This window comes from Cervus elaphus, chromosome 18, assembly GCF_910594005.1.
Source record: "Cervus elaphus chromosome 18, mCerEla1.1, whole genome shotgun sequence".
Lineage (NCBI taxonomy): Eukaryota > Metazoa > Chordata > Mammalia > Artiodactyla > Cervidae > Cervus > Cervus elaphus.
In genome coordinates this window covers 84,866,831-84,886,421 of record NC_057832.1, presented here as the reverse complement: position 1 = coordinate 84,886,421, position 19,591 = coordinate 84,866,831, and the positions used below count along the sequence as shown (strand labels likewise).

Genomic DNA, 19,591 nt, shown 5'->3' with positions numbered 1-19,591 from the left:
TGGGAAATCTTAACAACTGCAGTTCAGTGGATTAAAAAACAACTAAATACACATCACTAATTAAAATTTGATTAAAAACCTTTAATCTCACTAGTAATCAAATAGAATAAAAATGAGATGCTATTTTAAGCTTATATATAATTGATAATATTCAATGTTAGCAAGAATTAAAGAGTTGATCAGAGTTATATACAGTGCTTTGTAGAAAGCAATCTGGCCACAGAAAGGGAGAATCCTTAAGTAGTCCTACCTTCTAAGGAAGAATATTGCAATTCTCATATGCTTTATATGTTATATTAAAAGAAGCTTTTCTGTATCATCTAGGTTTAGGTTCAGCTACATATACTAGAAATCCCCAAATAACAATGGCAAACAGCGTAAATGTGATCTGCAAGGGAGGCTACAAAACGTTCTTTAGCTGGGCATTACTACCCAAAATAAAACTAAAATTCAATCATTAAGGAGGAAAGGGAGAATGAGTGTTGGTAGATAAGTAGCAATTTTTGCTCCATTATCCTAGAGAACAAACTTGAATTTAAAACTAATTTTCAAAAAGTCATTAATTTTAAGGGAAAATCCCAAATTTCCAAGATGAGGAAAATATTTTCAAGTTACAAATTGATTCAGATTCCATAGAACAAGGAATGTTATCTACAAAGCTTTGAATTGATGGTTGATGTTTAATCGCTAGATCGTGTCTGACTCCTTGTGACCTCATGGGCTGCTACACACCAGGCTTCCCTGTCCTTTACTACCTCCCAGAGTTTGCTCAAACCCATGTCCATTGAGTGGGTGATGCCATCCAACCGTCTCATCCTCTGTCACCTCCTTCTCATCTGGCCCTCAATCTTGCCCAGCATCAGGGTCTTAGATGGTTGAACATGCTTTATTAATAATTTACTTTAAAAAGCAAAAGGTGTTATTATGTGAAGTGTATACACTCAAGTATGCAAAACACACTCTTAAAAGTGTTTTTTATACTTTACTTCATTGTCCATATTTTCCATAATCAACATATTAAAATGAATGCTAAGATAATTGTAGACATTATTTTTAAATACATTGTAATTGAAGACAAATTCCCAGATTTGAGAAATAAGAACTCAAATTGGGAGAGTCCTCATGTTGTTCCAGACAAAATTAATATAAGGGACTAAGACAAAGCCCAATAAATTTTTCAAATTTAAAAAGAAAAAAACCCTATTAACAGTAAATTGGGAAAAGCAGGTCACCTTCCAATGAACCAAACTCAAGTTGGCTACAGATTTTGTCCTCTACAAAATAAAATGCCAAAAAGTTATGGAGTTTCCACATGATTATCTAGTCATCATCATCAGAAAATATGCCTCTCTTCTGTGTATTTCAATAATTTCTCAAAGTCTTCCTTCAAATTACCAAGATACTAATCACAATGAATTCAATAAGAGAAAATTATAGAAGAAACAGACTGGCAATAATCACCAAATCACCTAAAATCTTAAGACTGAGGGTTTAAAAGCAATAACTTCTAATGGGATAGGATGAATGCTGAGAAGTCTAAATGATAGGTTTAACTTGGGTTCAAAAACACTAAAAACAAAACAAATTTTGATGACACACATTCAGAAAAAAGTTGGACTATGTGGCCACAAGTGAAGTGAGGCTGTCAGGGGTGGCAGCCTGGATGGGAGGAATTGGGTGGCAGTTCCTGGGGGTGTCCTCTCTAGCTCTGGCCTTTTCCTCCAGGGTTACACCCTGCTCCTCAGTCCCATTTTATTTTTGTCTTTCAGCTGAAACTAAGATCTGCTTCAAATACTATCATGGAGTGAGTGGAGCCTTGCGAGCCACCACCCCCAGTGTCACTGTCAAAAACTCGGCGGCTCCTGTAAGTCCTGTGTCCTCCTCTGTTGTCCTCTTAGAACTAACTCTGGTGCTTCTTTACTTTGCTATTCTGTTCTTATGTGTTAATGTGTGTGTGCTGAGGGTGGGGAATCTCCACACAAATATGGAGCTATATTGATAGATTATGAATGGGTAGAGGAGACACATCTCAAAATCATGCGGTGAAATGAGATCCCAAGTAAACTTACTTATCAGAATGCATACATCCTGCTTTTTGTTAGAGAAATATCAGGCTTCATTAGATAACCAGATGTTTCTAACAGATTCACACATAATTGGGCTTCCCAGATGGCACTAGTGATAAAGAACCCACCTGCCAACAGAGGAGACATAAGAGATGCAGGTTCAATCCCTGGGTCAGGAACATCCCCTTGAAGAGGATATGGCAACCCGCTCCAGTATTCTTGCCTGGAGAATCCCTTGGACAGAGAAGCCTGGCGGACTACAGTCTGTAGAGTCGCAAAGAGTCGGACACACCTAAAGTGACTTAACACGCATGCGTAATTGCAGTGAATAAAAGTCTCTCTTAGGAATACATTTTAAAAATTCCTTGATATTAAATATTTAAATTACTGTATGTTTACACATTTTTTAGGCTTAAGGTAAATTTCTGGGATAGAATTTAAAGTTTAGACTGATTTTAGTCATAGGATTATAAAATGATAGGCCTAGAAAAGACTAGAATCTCTTGTCCTTTTCTTCTTTTCTTTATATAAATGAGAAAAGTGTAATTTTCCTGAGGAATTTAAGTAATATACCTAGGGTCACACACTTAGTGAGTTGCAGATTGGAGATTTAAATCACACTGTCTGTTTCCTACTTGGTGGCTCTGCTGAGTACTATGGTGATAAATGCTCTCTTTTCCTAAATTACAGTCTGGTTTTATCTTTGTTGATGCTTCTTACCTTTGTTCTCAGTTCATTAGATGAGGCTAACTGAAATCTTACAAATGGCATTCTCTTTCCTTTCATGTAAATTAGAAATGACTGACTGGGGAAAGTTGAACAGAAACCACTGAGGACTTTGTAAGTAGTGTATCACTTTCACTTACTGGTGTAAGTAAAAAAAGATTTGAGGTTTTTTTCCCTATGTAAAAAGAGAGAGAGAGAAATTGAATGAGAAATGAAATAAGAATGATTTAGAAAGAACCTCAGCTCTAAAACACACCATTTGCTGTTTCACAAATCATTTCTTCCATGTGCTAAGGATGATTGCATTGAGTCCTCAGTGGGAGCAGTAAGACAAACAGGCTTGAGAACCAGGAGTCCGTCTGCCTCCATCCTGGCAGGTGGAGCAGAACTGGACTTGGGCTGGGGCAGGAGGAGGCTGGGGGTGGCCAGGGCTTTCCAGGGCTTCCCATGAGGGGACACACAGTAGGCGGGGCAGGGAGAAGAGAAGGAGGGACCAGCTACACTGTTCACTGGCTCCACCATTTCTCCCTACACTCACCCTGTCTACTTATATGTGATGTCTGTCACTTTATGGGGTGGGTCACAACTCTTAAGTGTGGTAATCTGAGGACATATCCCCAGAGTGGTCAGCCCGACTTCCAGGCCCATTTGTAAGGACCATCCCCCAAAGAAGGGAGCCGATTGTCCAGGCAGGAGGGGCAACAGAATAGAAGCAGTGAAACTGGAGCTGAATATCGAGGTGGACAAAGCAAGAAGGCTTTGAACACACAACAGAGAAGGAAGAGGCTGAAGGCAGAGGCTAGCTGATTCAGCCTCCAGACAGGCTTGGCCAGTTTTCGCCACAGCACAGCGAGTCAAGTGATGGGACAGCTTCTCCCAGGAACCTGAATTCCTCAGTCAATTTGGGCCTTGCCCAGGGATGGGACTGGCCTGCTGGCTCAAGGCTGGAATGGGAGAGGAGAACTCCTCACCTTCTGCTCAGGTGGGCTGCTATGGGTGTGTCCAGCCCTGGAGTTCCAGTGAATTCTTATCTTCGGGGAAGTCCTTTTTGGAGGAAGCTCTCTGGGGCATTTGGCTTCTCTGAACTCAGCCTACTGGGGACTCCAGCTTTAACCTGCTCCTCAGACTAATGCAAAATGTGGTAGACATCATCAGAGAGGTATACGACCTAAGCCTAAAAAAATACAAGGTGCCAGGTACCCGGGAAACTGCCTAAGGTTACACTAAGGAAAAGCCCTCTTTGAGATGAGATCAGTTTGTCACCTGGCTTAGGCTTTCCAGGGGATGTGGCATCAGAGACATGGGCTTAGGTCTGAGGAGAGGAAACATCAGGTTGTTTGACAGGCAGGTTAAGAAGCTGGCCTGCTTCTGAGTCGGCACTGACCCCACCGCGTTACTCCATGTGTGCTCCCGTGGCTTATGCTTAAAATGCAGACATCTGGAAACACTCTGACATGTTCCCGCTGTCCTGTTATCTTCTCCTAAGTGATTTCTTGTATAAATCAGTAGACACTTGGGTTGTCACTTTAATGTACTTTCCATACACAGCTTTTGTTTCTTTTCTTGATCCGAGAGCCTGACCTCCAAGCCCATGTGATGCCAGGAGTGGAGAGTAATCTTCCCACTGCCTCGTCAGTGATGAGCCCTATGGCAGAAGGGAGGATGCACTTTCTTGCAAGACAGCCTTTTAAAGTGCAGTTGGATTTTGCGATAGTTAAACTCCTGGTGGCCTTTATTATTCTGTACCATGCTTTACTTGTATTGTTCTAATTGATTCATGGCACATTGGTGAGACAGTGGGGAAGTGTCTTTTTGGTTAAGTGACCGTTGGCCATGTGGTCGTGGAGCTGAATTTAACCTAGCCTTTGCTTTCTGAACTCAGTTTAGTTTTTGAACTTTGCCTTTGCATTTGGTCTGTGGACTTAAGCTCACTGTTTCTAAAGGGAAGTGCTATTCAATCTTTCTAAAATCAGCTTGTCAATAAACTCTGAGTATCCATTTTTAAACTGAGGATTGCTGGTGCTGCCCTGATCTCATGAAGAGTTGTTTCTCTATGGCCATTCTATCACGTCCCAGTTGTGGCGGCTAGAAGTCCAAATCAAGGGGTTCACAGGGTTGGTTTCTTTTGATGCCTCTCTTCTTGGCTTGCAGACCACTGTCTTCTCATTGTGTACAAAAATGGCCTTTTCTCTATGTGCCTGAGTCCTTGGCATCTCTTCTTGTTCTTATAAGGACACCAGTCCTATTGGATCAGGACCCAACTCTAAAGACCTCATTTAACCTTAATTACCTCTCTAAAGGCACAGTCTCCAAATACAGGGAGTTAGGATTTAAACAAATGAATTTGGTGGGGGGACACAAGTCAGTCCATAACAGAGACCCACTGTCTCCTTGGGCTGACTTGACAAAGTCTATCCCAGCCATCCACTGCACAGTCCTTGTGCCCCAGCAATAATAGTCCATCTGTCTATCTGTTAACTGTGATTACACACACACACACACACACACACACACACACACACACACACTCGCTTCCCAGGTGACTCTAGTGGTATAAAAAAAGAACAAAAAACAGCTGCCAGTGCAGGAGACATAAGAGATGCTGGTTCAGTCCCTGGTTCAGGAAGATCCCTGGGAGGAGGGCATGGCAACCCACTCCAGTGTTCTTGCCTGGAGAATCCCGTGGACAGAGGAGCCTGGTAGGCTACAGTTCACTGGGTCACAAAGAATCAGACACAACTGAAGCAGCTTAGCACACATGCAGGCATATATACACATATGTATATATTCAGTTATATATATTGTTTTTATTTACATGAACTTGATCATTTCTACACAATCCAATAAACCAACTTTATACTCATCCATTATAATACTAACCATGAAACACTAGAGATTTTTAGAATGAGGACCAAAATAAGTATAAATGAGGACCAAAATAAGTATAAATGAGGACCAAAATTTTTAACATTTAAAAAATACACAAATAGTATACCTTCCTTGGAAATACTTATAAACAAAGAGGAAAATATCACTTGTAATTCCACCACTCAAAAGAGCCTCAGGAACTTGTCAAAAAGAAGGGCTTTTGATTGCCTCTGGCCTTGGAGGCAGCTTTTGGAGTAAGGTTAACAAGTGTCCTGGGGAGAGGGTGGCCAGCCAGCCCCTGGGCTCCACGGGCCTCAGAGCCAGTCAGCACTGTGGCTTTTACACAGAAAGTGCCCGATAAATGGCCGTCAGGTTGATGAAAGTCTAGCCAAAAACATTCTGGTTTTCAAATTCTAAATGGCCTTTCTATAAAAAGTTTGCTTTTTATTTTTAACATTTCACTGAGGGATAAGAAATCTCAAATTATAAAGATGCTGACTCCAGATTTGCACCCTTCAACTCAAGTGTTCAACTCAGAGGTCACACTCTGGGAAAAGCACTCCTTCAGGGAAAGAGTCTGAGAGAAAGTAAGTAAATTAAATCTGACCGATGAGCAGAGTGAATGAAGGCAGTGTGTGGAGCATCCAGTAGGTTAGAGATACCTGGGATTGGCAAGGAGGGTCCAGGTTCTCCCCTACTTCAAGCAGGAAAATAACCCCCAGCCCACACTGGTTGAGATGCTGGCCAGAGAGAGAAGCACAACCCAGGTGGTCTCCTCCACCACCCAGAGGGCTGCCTTCCGTTACACTGGCCACTGTTCAGACATCATTAAAAGTTCCATGGTTATCCTGTACAACAAACTGACATCAGGGCATTTGCCTTTCTTGGTCTATGCAGAAAGCAAAGTTCAGGTTGATTAACAGGCAGATTAACTCTACTGTTTTAATTTCTTTGGTTCAAAATGCATGATCTGCAAGACTGACCTGAGGAGCCGAGCCCTCAAATGTGCTTACTCCAAGGTTTGTTGCTCCCCCTGCCCCTCACAATAATTAATCTTGGGTCTAGTAGATCATTAGGTCTGACCCCTTTCAACCACCTGAACTGAGCCCAGGATTTAAGGTTGCCCATTGGGCTGACTGGGGAGGGAGACAGGATCCCCACTTTTAGATTAGGGTTCTTCTCCAGGGCTTTTTCATTAAGGAGTCCCAAAACTCAGAAGCCAATCCTTGCATCTTAATCACAGAGATAAATCTTTTTTCTCCTTTGAAGTTTGCCTATGTTGCTCTTAACAGAGGTAGCAGAAGCCCTTAAATGAGTAAAGTCCTCAGGCATGTGAGGGTGTAAAGGCTCCGTCTGTGCTCAGCCAAGGGTAAGTCAGAATTATCAGGCAGTGTTAGGACTGAGAGCAGAGTCTGACCCTTAGAGTTTTCTTATACCTCCCCCAGGGCTGTGGACAGTTTCCCTGCCCACGTTCTTGACCGCAACTAACTTTGATGAAAATGGCTGCTCTGTCAGAACCTAAAGAGGACTGCGTTTCAGAGGAGGTTAGTATAATCTTAGCACTAATACTTCAGTTTATGGGTTCAGGTATTTGTGCACCCAAATAGATGCATGTGCACATAGCCACTACCGGGTTACTTTAAAGAACTCCCTGAGTTTCATGGGAACCTCTTTAATTTTTCAGCCAACTATATAGTTTGTGTGTGTTACACTTTCAAATGACAAAAAAAAAAAATATTGCTTGCTTAAAATTGTCAACATTAATCTAATATTTTTTTCTTAATCTATTTGAAAATATTATTCTCTTTTCTTCTTAGACCCTTTCTAGCAATTTGTAAGTTTCTATAATTGCCTTTTTCTAAAGGCTTAGCCGAAATGAGGTGATTTTGCCTTCTTAGGGCATAATGACTACTGCTGAGGAAAAATAAGGAGGTTTTCTCAACTGGGAGACTAACATGTCAAAGAGTTGTTTATTACCTGAAACAACCATGCGGTTTATGGGTAGAGTTCTCTCAGATAACCTGCCTTAGGAAGATTCTGCATTGTGCCCTCAGACATCCCAAATTTGCCTTGTTGAAACACTTTGAACTGAAAAGCCAATAGCATACCCAACCCCAACAGTTATTTGGCATTTTTTGCCTTATTCCTTTGTACACTTAATTCCCACTCTTAAAATCTTTTCTTGAATAATGTAGGGAAAGAAGGGAATAAAGTTATGGATAATATCATTTTCTCATATTTTTTCTTCTTACTTGGGCTGTGCAAATTAAAATGGGACTAACACTTTTCTCATTCATTGAATAAGAGTTTGTTGCCAAATATTAGAGAAAATACCCCACTGCTCTGTATTTCCTAAACAGTAAAACAGAGATGCCAGGAAATGAATTTATACTCCTGACCATCAAAATTACTCACGTAGAATTAAGGTCCGGATGTGGTAGTTATGGGTCCTGAGTTTTGTCCTCTACAAGTTTAATCCTGAATAAAGGCATGAACAAAAATCAGTGACCACTGTTCTTATTATCCATAATTATACTATAAAATGCAGCTAAGAGATAATTCTGTTGTATTTCTTGATGGCTTCCATATTCATATTAAAGAGACAATCTATCCCACATTTTGGCCTCTCAGTTCCTATGACCAACCTTCCTCAGCCATTGACTCCCATGGTTCTAGTCTGGGTCTTCCCAACACGAGTGGTTGCATCACTTCCAAATTCTCAGATCCCAGTATACCACTCTTAGACCATCATCTCCCCACTTTGCAGCTCGCTGGCCTGCCCCAAGTCTGTTGATCTTAACTACATGATCACACTAGTGTTTCACCCTCCTTAGGCTTATCGCTGACCCCTTCATTTCTTTGTCACTCTCATCTGGCAAAGTCCAACCACGGTTAAACCCAATTTTGCCCACCCTTGTTCTAGGAAGTAGAAGAATTTTTATAACCACAAATCTCAAGAGCCCTCTAGCACTCCCAAGGAGCACTCAACTTTTCCCACATTTAAAGAAGGCTATTTCATATTTTCTTCTTTTTCCTCAGAGCTATAGCACCTATCCCCTCTCCACCATGATGACCTGCTTTCTTTTGCTGAGAAAATGGAGGCCATCAGACCCCAGTCAGCTTCCCTTCACACAGCCACTGTGCTAGCCTGCCTGAACGTAGGCTCACAAGCTCTGTTCCTTCTCATTCCCACTGTCTCAGGTCAACCTGTCAATTTATACATAGGATCCTAGCTCATCTTGCCTTCTAAGAAACTCTGATCCTGAGATTAATATCTGTCTCCTGCAATTCTCCTCTCTGTTGGAACTTTCTCAGCTCATCACGTAATGTTTCTGCTCAAAATTGGCTTTTCTCTGCAGCATTCTTTCCATAACCTTCCAGTCCTAGGTGGCCTGCCCCCACCTACTGCTGCCCCCCCTCCTTTTCCGTGTGTTTCTAGTATCACTGGTTGTCTTTCCCACCCTTGAGTTCAGCAAGCCAGTCTGCTCTTAGGGCCTTTGCTCTTCATGTGAGGAACATTTCCCCCAGATATTGAAATGGCTTACTCCATCTTTTCATTTAGGATTTTTCTCAACGTCACCTTCTCAGTGGTCTCTGTAGGCACCCAATGTAAAGGAGTCTGCACACACGTACGGGCACTCTCCAGGCTCCATCATACTTTGTTTTCACTCATGGTGCTCATGGTGCAATTTCTGTGTGTTTGATCCCCCTATTAAAGTATAACCTCTAAGATCAAGGATGCACTTGCCTGTCCTATTCAGAGCTGGTTCCCAGCACCAGCTAGAACAATACCTGGCATGTGGCAGGCCACCCATAAAACACTGGTACCCAATAGGTATGGTTCAAGGCCCTGGCTTGGCCTTTTAACTTGGTGGTCTTTAACGTCTCTGAGGGAGGCTCCATTTCTGAATCTACAGCAATATAGAGGGATGATAAAAATAGGACCTATTTCATTGGACTGTTAAAAGTTTGTCTGAGGATGAGATGAAATGATGCCAGGGATGTTCTCAGCACTGGCCCAGCATGTAGTGAGGATACAGTAAGAATTGATTGCTATTATGAGTCTTATGAGCAGATCCTGCTTCTCTGTGGGTCTCCTCCAGCTCTCTGGTTGCAAAAATATATAGATTTCAGCATCAGTATCATATAGAGAAGCTGAATGCATATTTGGACAATATACAGAAAAATTAAAAGCTCCAAAAATAATGAGTTAGTACCTATAAGAATGGGTTTAATCCCTTCATTCAGGGTATTTTAAGAGGAAATCACTGTCCCATAAACAGTACCTGTGGGATGGATGGAGAATAGTTCAAAATGGTAGCTGAACTGTGGATTGTAGTTTAATAAATCTTTGTGAGAAAAGAACTAGGCCAGAAGTACTACAGTTTACTTCTTGTGCCCAAATGAGCCTGTTGCTTAGAGACGTTGTCTTAGAAGATCACAATGTAGGCAACCAGAAAGTGGGCCTGGGCTTCCCACACAGCCCCTGGAAAAGCAGAGAGGAGAGATAAGAGGTTCTTGATGCTGACCAATATTTAATGAAAGAGTCAGAACTCTCCTCCAGATATAGATAAAGGGAGGTACCCACTCATCACATCATCCAGCAAGTTATAGGCAGCAGGAACCTCCACGATGTGTCTAGGGGAGGGCAGCTGTTGCTGCTCTGGGGGTATGAGGGCCCTGACGTGGCAGAGTACCTGGGCATCTGTGGACCTAAGCAGGTTTCTCTTAGTTTTTCATGGAAGATGAGTATCTGTGTGCCATGTCATGGGACAGCAGACATTGCCCTAGAGAGAGATGCACATTTTGCTTAGAACCTAAACACATTTTTATATTTTAAAATACACCTTAGAAATTTTAAAGCAAGTCATTGAGGAGATAGTTTGTATGAAAGTAAAATCAGTTTATAGGCATCTTTTCAGGAGCATCATTCATTTTTCAAGGGGTAAATATTGTCGCAGTCTCACCACACACTCCTGTAGCTAAGCCGTTCACACCCCTCCCCAGGTGAGCCCTCACATTGTCTTTCTATTTAGTCAGAGGGAGTGGGTGGCTGCAAAGAGCTCTGTGCAAAATGCAGCCCTTGTCTTCCACTGATCAGACTGTCTGACACAGATGGAAAGGCAGCTGACATACTTCCTATGATCTAATTTACCCAAAGCTTTGCAGTACATTATTTTTTTTTAATTGGAGGATAATTGCTTTACAATGTTATGTTGGTTTCTGGTGTACAACAACTCGAATCAGTCATAATTGTGTGTGTGTGTGTATATATATATATATATATATATCCCCTCTCTCTTGCTCCTCTCTTCATCCACATCTCACCCCTCTAGGTCATCACAGATATCATATATTAACGCATATATATGGAATCCAGAAAAATAGTACTGATGAACCTATTTACAGGGAAAAAATAGAGATGCAGATGTAGAGAATGGACTTGTGGACACAGCAGAGGAAAGGGAGGGTAGGACAAATTGAAAATGTAGTATTGACATATATATACTATCATGTGCAATACATTAATTTAATAGCTATTTTTAATAAGTAGAATTAAAGCAGGTTTTTTTTTCCTTCAACCACATAGATTTAGATACAAAGACCAAACTCTTGTCACTCTTCCATCCTTAGCTGGACTTACTGGTGGTAAATGACAAAACCTAGGTCTGAAGGACAGTCATTTTGAGGAATTTAATAGTCTGTAAGAAAGCAATTCTAAATTCAAAGAGTACAAAGAAAGAGATCAGCCAAAGGAACTCCTCTCTTTTGCTCAACACCCTCTTCTAATCAGTCACCAAGTTCTATCCCTTTACTATCTGATGGTACAAGCCTCTCCTCTCCCCTCTGCCCTTCTAATCATATTGTCAAAACTCTCCTCAGCTGTCTCCAGATTAGTTCTCTGCCTCTGTCTTTGCTTTCTAAATTCATGCTTCTCAGCCTGGGGCCCACCATGGACTTGATGACAAAAACTTGGCCTCTGTGCACCAGTGACAGATTGAATCTCAGAGGCAGAGTTTTGGATGAAGTAGAAAAGAATAGTTTTATTGCTTTGCCATGAAGAGCAGATCACAGCAGGCTCCTGCCCCTCAAAAACTGTGTATTCCAACCGAGGAGGATTTAGTGAGGAGTTTTAGAGTAATAGTCCAAGGGTGGGGTTGCTGTTAAGATTAGGGTATGTGCAGGCCTTGCACTCCTTTTATCTAGTATCAAGTAATCTCTTGATGAGCTTCTCTGGTTCCATTAATCTGCCCTCAGGTAGTCTTTTCTAAAATGAAGAATGCTGACATCTTCCATTTGTTGAGGGCTTTAATTCTGTACAGAGCTCATAGATCTTGTTATGAGTATCCCTTGAGGCAGAACCAGGACCATGCTCTAAGGCTGCACTATTGTTTCATTCAGCCATGCATGAAATTGTTTCATGTTGTTTCATGAAACATGAAACAAGAATTGTTTCATGGCTGCATGAAGGGAATCACCGACTCGATGGACATGAGTTTGAGTAAACTCCGGGCGTTGGTGATGGACAAGGAGGCCTGGCGTGCTGCGATTCATGGGGTCACAAAGATTCATGGGGTCACAAAGAGTCACTCACGACTGAGTGACTGAACTGAGCTGGACTGAACTGAAATAATAGGGCTTCCCTAGTGGCTCAGCTGGTAAAGAATCCGCCTGCAGTGTGGGAGTCTTGGGTTCCATCCCTGGCTGCTCCTGTTCCCTGCTGAGCCTCATAGCCGTCAAAAATTAATTAAAATATCCCAAACATGACATGAGCTGGACAAAGCTCAAGCTGGAATCAAGATTGCCACGAGAAATATCAATAACCTCAGATATGCAGGGACTTCCCTCGTGGCTCAGCTGGTAAGAATCTGCCTGCAATGTGGGAGACCTGGGTTTGATCCCTGGGTTGAAAAGATCCCCCGGAGAAGGAAACGGCTACCCACTTCAGTATTCTGGTCTGGAGAATTCCACGAACTGTATGGTCCATGGGGTCGCTAAGAGTCGGACAGGACTGAGCGACTTTCACTTCACTTCCCGTCACTTTAGATAAACAGATGACCACCCTTATGGCAGAAAGTGAAGAGGAACTAAAGGGCATTGTGATGAAGGTGAAAGAGGAGAGTGAAAAGCTAGCTTAAAACTCAACATTCAGAAAACTAAGATCATGGCATCCAGTCCCATTATTTCATGGCAACTAGATGGGGAAACAATGGAAATAGTGACAGACTTAATTTTCTTGGGCTTCAAAATCACTGCCAATGGTGACTGCAGCCATGAAATTAAAAGATGCTTGCTCCTTGGAAGAAGAGCTATGATAAACCTAGACAGCATATTAAAAAACAGAATCATTTTACCAACAAAGGCCTGTACAGTCAAAGCTATGATTTTTCCAGTGGTCATGTATGGATGTGAGAGTTGGACTTTAAAGAAGGCTGAGCACTGAAGAACTGGTGCTTTCGAACTGTGGTGCTGAGAAGACTCTTGAGAGTCCCTTACAGCAAGGAGATCAAACCAGTCAATTGTAAAGGAAATCAGTCCTGAATATTCATTGGAGGGACTGATGCTGAAGCTGAAGCCCCAGTACTTTGGCCACCTGATGAGAAGAACCGACTCATTGGAAAAAATCTGATGCTGGGAAAGATTGAGGGCAAGAGGAGAACTGGGTGGCGGAGGATGAGATGGTTGGATGGATAGCATCACTGACTCAATGGACAAGCGTTTGAGCAAACTCTGGGAGATGGTGAAGGACAGGGAAGCCTGGAGTGTTGCAGTCCATAGGGTCGCAAAGAGTCAGACACAACTAAGTGACTGAACAACAACAAAGCATGACAAAACCAGCCCGCTTTTCTGTCTCCTGCAGAGCCTCATGGCCACCCCAAATTCTAGCTCAGGGATGTGGCAGGGCTTGTGGCTCCCCAAACATCAGCCTGGTGTGCTTCTCCTTGCCTTTCCTACTGCAGTTCCCTCTGCCTGTGGCATCCTTCCCCATCCTCCCCATCCTCCCCATCCACCCTCTCCCCATCCTCCCCTGCTTCATTTCCTCCTATCCAGAGGTATCCTGCTCAGAAGTCTTCAGCTTCCAGAGAAAGCCTTGGTCATGCCTCCAACTGTGAAGTATTGAATCAATCAGTTGTCAAAGATTAATTTGTTAACGGAGGATGTCAAGTTCCCCCATGACTTTCCAGGGCCTCAGGAGTGATAATGGTGGGCAAACCTCTCCCTGTAACACTTACATCAGCCGCTGACATCCTCTCTAACTGCGTTTCTCCCCTTGTGCACTTTTGCGGCACCCTGTCCAACTTCCGTGCCCCTGGCCTTTTTATTATACTCTGGAAAGATTTGACTTTAGGAAAAGTATGACCTGTAAGTGCATCAGCACACAAAACAGTTGCAGTTACAGAAGGAACATAGGGTTGTAAAAGGAGACTAGGGAGATAAGTCTTACACATATAATGTAGAACATAAATTATTTTGTATGCTGTATTATGAGGATTGTCCACACACATGTATATATAAAAAGTTGGGAAACAGAATAAACTCATCTTTAGACAGGTTAGCTATATTTCCAAGTAATTATATTATTTGGAATCATATGTATTTCCAGTTAATATATTTTTCTTTACCTCCAAACACCTTTCCAAGAGTTTTAAATTTAACACAATGAATTCAATAGTTAATCATGAGCTGCCAGTTTCTTGCCCCTAAGTGTCCTTAAAGTGTGTAAACACAAGGAATATTGTACATTCTTACCTGTGTGTGGATGTGTGTGTATGTGTGTGTGTGTGCATATGTACATGCCCTGTCTTGATCCAGAAAGAGTTTTATGCTTATAAAATAGAGGAGCATGTACTTTTAGCCAGTGAAGAGTGGGACTTCAGGATCAGGTAAGTGTGCCCATGACAATTGCAGGCACATGTTTTACAGGGGCTGCGGCAGGGATTGATCTCTAAGTGTTCAAATGGTTCTTGCTACAAAAGGAAACGGCTGGTTGTATTGTCCACAGGTTCCAGGGTGATGAAAATTGAGCACAGTCACTCAGGAGAAACAAAACTATTGTTAGTTCTAAGATCAGGCAGATGTTTCTCTCAAGGCAAAAGAATGTGTTGAAAATGAGCTCTGGGTGACCAAGGAAACAAAGTGAGGAAGGTTGTCTTAGTTTTCTATTTAGCTTAGTGCAGTTCAGATGCTCAGTTGTGTCTGACTCTTTGCCACCTCATGGACTGCAGCACACCAGGCTTCCCTATCCATCGCCAACTCCCGGAGTTTACTCAAACTCATGTCCAGCAAGTCGGTGATGCCCTCCAACCATCTCATCCACTGTTGTCCCCTTCTTCAATCTTTCCCATCATCAGGGTCTTTTCCAATGAGTCAGTTCTTCGCATCAGGTGGCCAAAGTATTGGAGTTTTAGCTTCATCAGTCCTCCCAATGAATATTCAGGACTGATTTCCTTTAGGGTAGACTGGTTGGATCTCCTTGCTGTAAGGGACTCTCAAGAGTCTTCTCCAACACCATGGTTCAAAAGCATCAATTCTTCAGAGCTCAGCTTTCTTTATGGTCCAAATCTCACATCCATACATGACTACTGGAAAAACCATAGCTTTGACTAGACAGACCTTTGTCAGCAAAGTAATGTCTCTGCTTTTTAATATGCTGTCTAGGTTTGTCATAGTTCTTCTTCCAAGGAGCAAGCATCTTTTAATTTCATGGCTGCAGTCACCATCTGCAGTGTGATTTTGGAGTCCAAGAAAATAAAGTCTGTCATTATTTCCATTGTTTCCCCATCTATTTGCCATGAAGGATAGGGCTGGATGCCATGATCTTAGTTTTTTGAATATTGAGTTTTAAGCCAGCTTTTCTACTCTTCTCTTTCACTTTCATCAAGAGGCTCTTTAGTTCCTCTTCACTTTCTGCCATAACGGTGGTGTTACCTGCATGTCTGAGGTTATTGATATTTCTCCTGGCAGTTCTTGATTCCAGCTTGTGCTTCATCCAGCCTGTAATTTAGCATGATATACTCTCCATATAAGTTAAATAATCAGGGTGACAATATACAGCCATTCCCCAGGCTGGCACTGCTCAGTACCAAACTGTTTCAGCTGCAAAGATTTCTCCTCACTAGGAAAGGGAAAGCAGGATGAGCAGCTGGCTTCCCCCAGGCTTTGAGGCCACTACGCACGAAGATTTCTCTTGGTTTTCACGGCACCCAAACCACCAATGTCAAGATGGCTAGGAACAAGGAAGAAAAGCAGGATCTACCAATAGCTGCCATAAGGTGGGAGTGATTGTGGTTCACAATGATCAGCTGTATAAGCAAACCCAGTAGCTTTTCCCAATGAAGAAGGAACCAAGGACCAGCACAGCTGTGCTGGAATTCCTGCAGATTTTAGCAGCTTTTGCCCCACAGGTATTCTTGTTTGCTCATGCAAGCTACCTAAGTCCCTCCCTGCCCCTGCCAGAGCCTGGGAACCACAGCAGGAGCTAGCCCGGGCCTCTGAGGATGCACAAGTGCGAGATGCCATCCTCCACACCCCATGGTTGACCATCATCATCACACATACACTTGGGGCTAGCTCCTCCAGCTGTGCCCCTGCATGCCGCCAGCCCAAACCTTGTCATCAGCCTGCCCCGTGTGCGTACACTCAGGGGGAGACTGTGCAGTCACAGGACAGCACAACTAACGGCCACAGCCTCTGTCACTGCAGCTGCCTGTGGGCCCAAATCAGGCTCTGTCTTCTGTTACTGGTGCGCACCAACTCTGTCTGACGTAGTCCTGAAAGTCCTAGCCAGGCAGAAAAGAGAAATGCCACTTCACTGTTCATCAAATGATCAGTTTCATATGTGAATTTCACCTCATAAACTATTTTTAATAAAACAGAAAAAAGTAAAAATTATTACATACATACATACATGCCAGAGCAAAGATTAAAAATTCAAAAGCTTCCAGAGAGCCAGGTGAGGTCAGTATCACATTTCATGAAATCTAAGGTGATTTTAAGAATTTTAAGGCCAATCATTGATTTTCACACTGCCAGTCTAGAAAAGGCTTTCCAGTTAGAAACAGGATGCTTTGGTGGATAGCCACAACCTGATTGCTGAGCCCTAAAATGGAAAGCACTAGAGTGTTAGGATTGATGCACGCAGTCCCGGAGAGGAGGGCCAGGAAGATGCTGTGTTTCTCAACAGGGTGCTAGTTTCTCAGCTTTAGTTGCTCCCTGCTGGATACTCTGATACTTTAAAAATCTGAAACCCACACTTTATGTAAACCTTCTGATTTTTAAAAATATGTTGAAAACTAATGTTTTGAAAACGCAAATATAGTATGAGCCAAAGAAAATATGTCACTGGGCCATACAGCCTGCAGACTCACTGGTGCCCCAGCAGATGCCTTTTGTCAGATTTGAATCACACAAGAGGGATAAGCCCACAGAGTAGAGTGAAGGCAACTCGCAGATTGAGGGACCAGCTGATTAGATGACCGTCCTCTAGGCAAGGGAGTAAGATCTGCAGAAAAGTGGATTGTTTGTCTTTAATAGAAGGTACAGCTTTGAATGCTGGAGGTGGGGCTCCAGGGGCTAAGGTATTACAGAACCCACTTCTGGGGCTTGGGACTGGAATCAAGCCAGTTTTTGAGATAAGAGTTAGACATCTTTCCTTTACCATTTGAAAGAGGAAGACCCTTGATACTGATACTTCTCCAGGTGTGTTCCCCCAGCAGCAAAAGTCTTACCTGAAACTTGAAGTGCAGGCTCTCAGGCCTTCCCTAGGCCTACAGAATTAGACCTTCCATGGTGGGGCCCAGCAGTCTGTCGTGTATCAAGCCCTGTAGTGACTCTGAAGCAGCTCATGGTAGCGAACTTCTGCCCTAGAGCAAACAGAATGACTCAGTCATTTTTTAGAATTTGATAGTGCTTGTCATGTGCCCACTTTCAGAGTAGTCTGTAGATGCAAGAAACTGTGTTCAAAAGAATAGCTAAAGAATCTAAAAGTCATCAGGGAAAATCTGGTGTCTGATTACTCCTAGCTAGCATCCTCCTTTCCAGTATTTCTTATCCTTTTTAGGAAGCCAAATGCCTCACCTCTCAAACATAGCAGTCCTTCGCCTCAATCAGATCTGCCCCTGGTGTTAGTATCTGTCCCCAAAAGTAGTCAGTATAAAGAAAATCATCTCTAATTAACACACTGTGTCCAATTCACACAATGAAAGCTAGAAGAAATGCCTCATTTTTCCAACCCCTCTCTTTTCCCCCATTGTGGTTGGCGGAAGAACCCTGAAATTAGGAAGCCTGGATCTTGCCTTCAAGGCAATAAGGAAAGCAGAAGGGGTGAGGACTCTGGAAGCTGACTTGGTGACTGCAGGATCAGAAGGCAGAGATGAACAGTAAGAATATGAACCAAATGTGAACAGAATATGAGCAAAAGAGAGCCTACTAGTAGCCAGGCTGGGTCTGAAAAAATGACCCCAAGATTCCTCCCACTTGAATTTTGGGAAGTCATTGATGTAAGCTCAGCTTTCAAGTTTGTTAACTGCAGTGAGGATCATGAGGAATGTCTAATTTGCAATCTGTTAAGAGTGTGTCCACAAGAACTGGCTTTGTGCTTGGCACACCATCAGCTCTCATCCCTGTCACTTGTCTTCTTGCCCCTTGGAAGGGCCTTCTAAGTCTTTCAATCACAGGTGTCCTGAAGGGTGGGGAAATTGCCTGAGGGTGCAGTTGACTGTTGGAATTTTATGTTTCATTCTTTTAGCCCCTAAAGATGGCTTTTTCTTTGAGTTTACAGGACTTTCTGTGGGAGGACTTCAGATGAACTAGGTCTAACCACCTAGTCATCATATTGTGAGGATTCCATGAGGGAGATGTTCTCCAAAGTGCTCTGTAAACATTTGTGAGGTGTGTTTGTTTATTGGTTGCTCTTTGGAACATTTCAGAGATTTGGTGGTAGAAATGGAACTTAGGCTTTTGATTGGATTGATTTTTGTTTTGTAAGGTGCCTTGAAGGCATATCAGCTTACTTAATAGACTTTATCTTGGACACAAAAGATATTGAACACAGGAACCACTGATCTTTGATCTAAAATGGAATCCCTGATTCCATACTCTTGGTTACTGACATGCCATGACTTGAAGATTTCATTAGTTATAATGTGATGCTATTTTGCACCTGATTTTTAGATTCACATTATCAACTATGGAGTCTTGCACTTTTTATTTATAGGAAAATTAAAGTTATCTTGGTCAGTTGAATATATAAAGGCTCAATGAAAGTCATGAATTTCATCCCCTGGTGTTACTGATGTGTTAATTGTTCTGTAACTAAACCCAAAGCTAATCAACAATTTGGGCTCAAAGAAGTCATTATATAATTAGTTGGGAGTAATAGTGGCTATGTAAACAGAGTTAACATGTTAGAATCAAGCATAACATGTTCACACCCCTTTGGAAATGCCATGTGTGCTAATAGGGAGCTTCTCCCACTTTTACCAAAGGAAGTTAACCCAGATCTGGGGCACATGGAGAAGCAACTCAGAGTGGTCTTTCACATGCAAGAGAGTTCTTTGAAAACTCCTGTTTACCTTCAAAATGCATCTATATTTTGTATTCAACTTTAACTTTCCTCATGTTTGCTTTTAAAATAGATTTACCCCAAATTCTGGGTAAAAATGGTGCTCCAGGACAGGCACCCTTTGCCCCTGGCACATTTATCTACCCCTGGGAATAAGATCACACCTGTATGAGAAGCCTCTGTGTTCTTGGAGACTGGAAGATGAAGCATGAAGGTTAAAGAGCACATATGATGGGGTAATTGAGACACATGTGTGTTTTTAGCAAACAGCCTCATGTTCATGCAGAGGTATTGTGAAAGGAAAGCTAGGATTTGAATGGTGTTGTAGGGATCTAGTGAAAAGCGAGGCTGGTCAACTGAACCATGT

General features: G+C 42.4%; 1 protein-coding gene across 4 annotated transcripts in view; it reads left to right on the top strand.

Annotated features, from left to right (window-relative positions):
* HECW1 (HECT, C2 and WW domain containing E3 ubiquitin protein ligase 1) overlaps positions 1–19,591 on the top strand; it is a 443,378-nt gene that overhangs the window by 250,727 nt on the left and 173,060 nt on the right. For 3 of the 4 annotated variants that reach the window (XM_043873248.1, XM_043873250.1, XM_043873249.1), the window contains exon 4: positions 1,770–1,864. In XM_043873248.1, the coding sequence (XP_043729183.1) occupies positions 1,770–1,864 (95 nt within the window). Of the gene's footprint in view, positions 1–1,769; positions 1,865–7,078; positions 7,205–19,591 lie in introns of those variants that run through there. The other variant, XM_043873251.1, reaches the window with a different exon arrangement.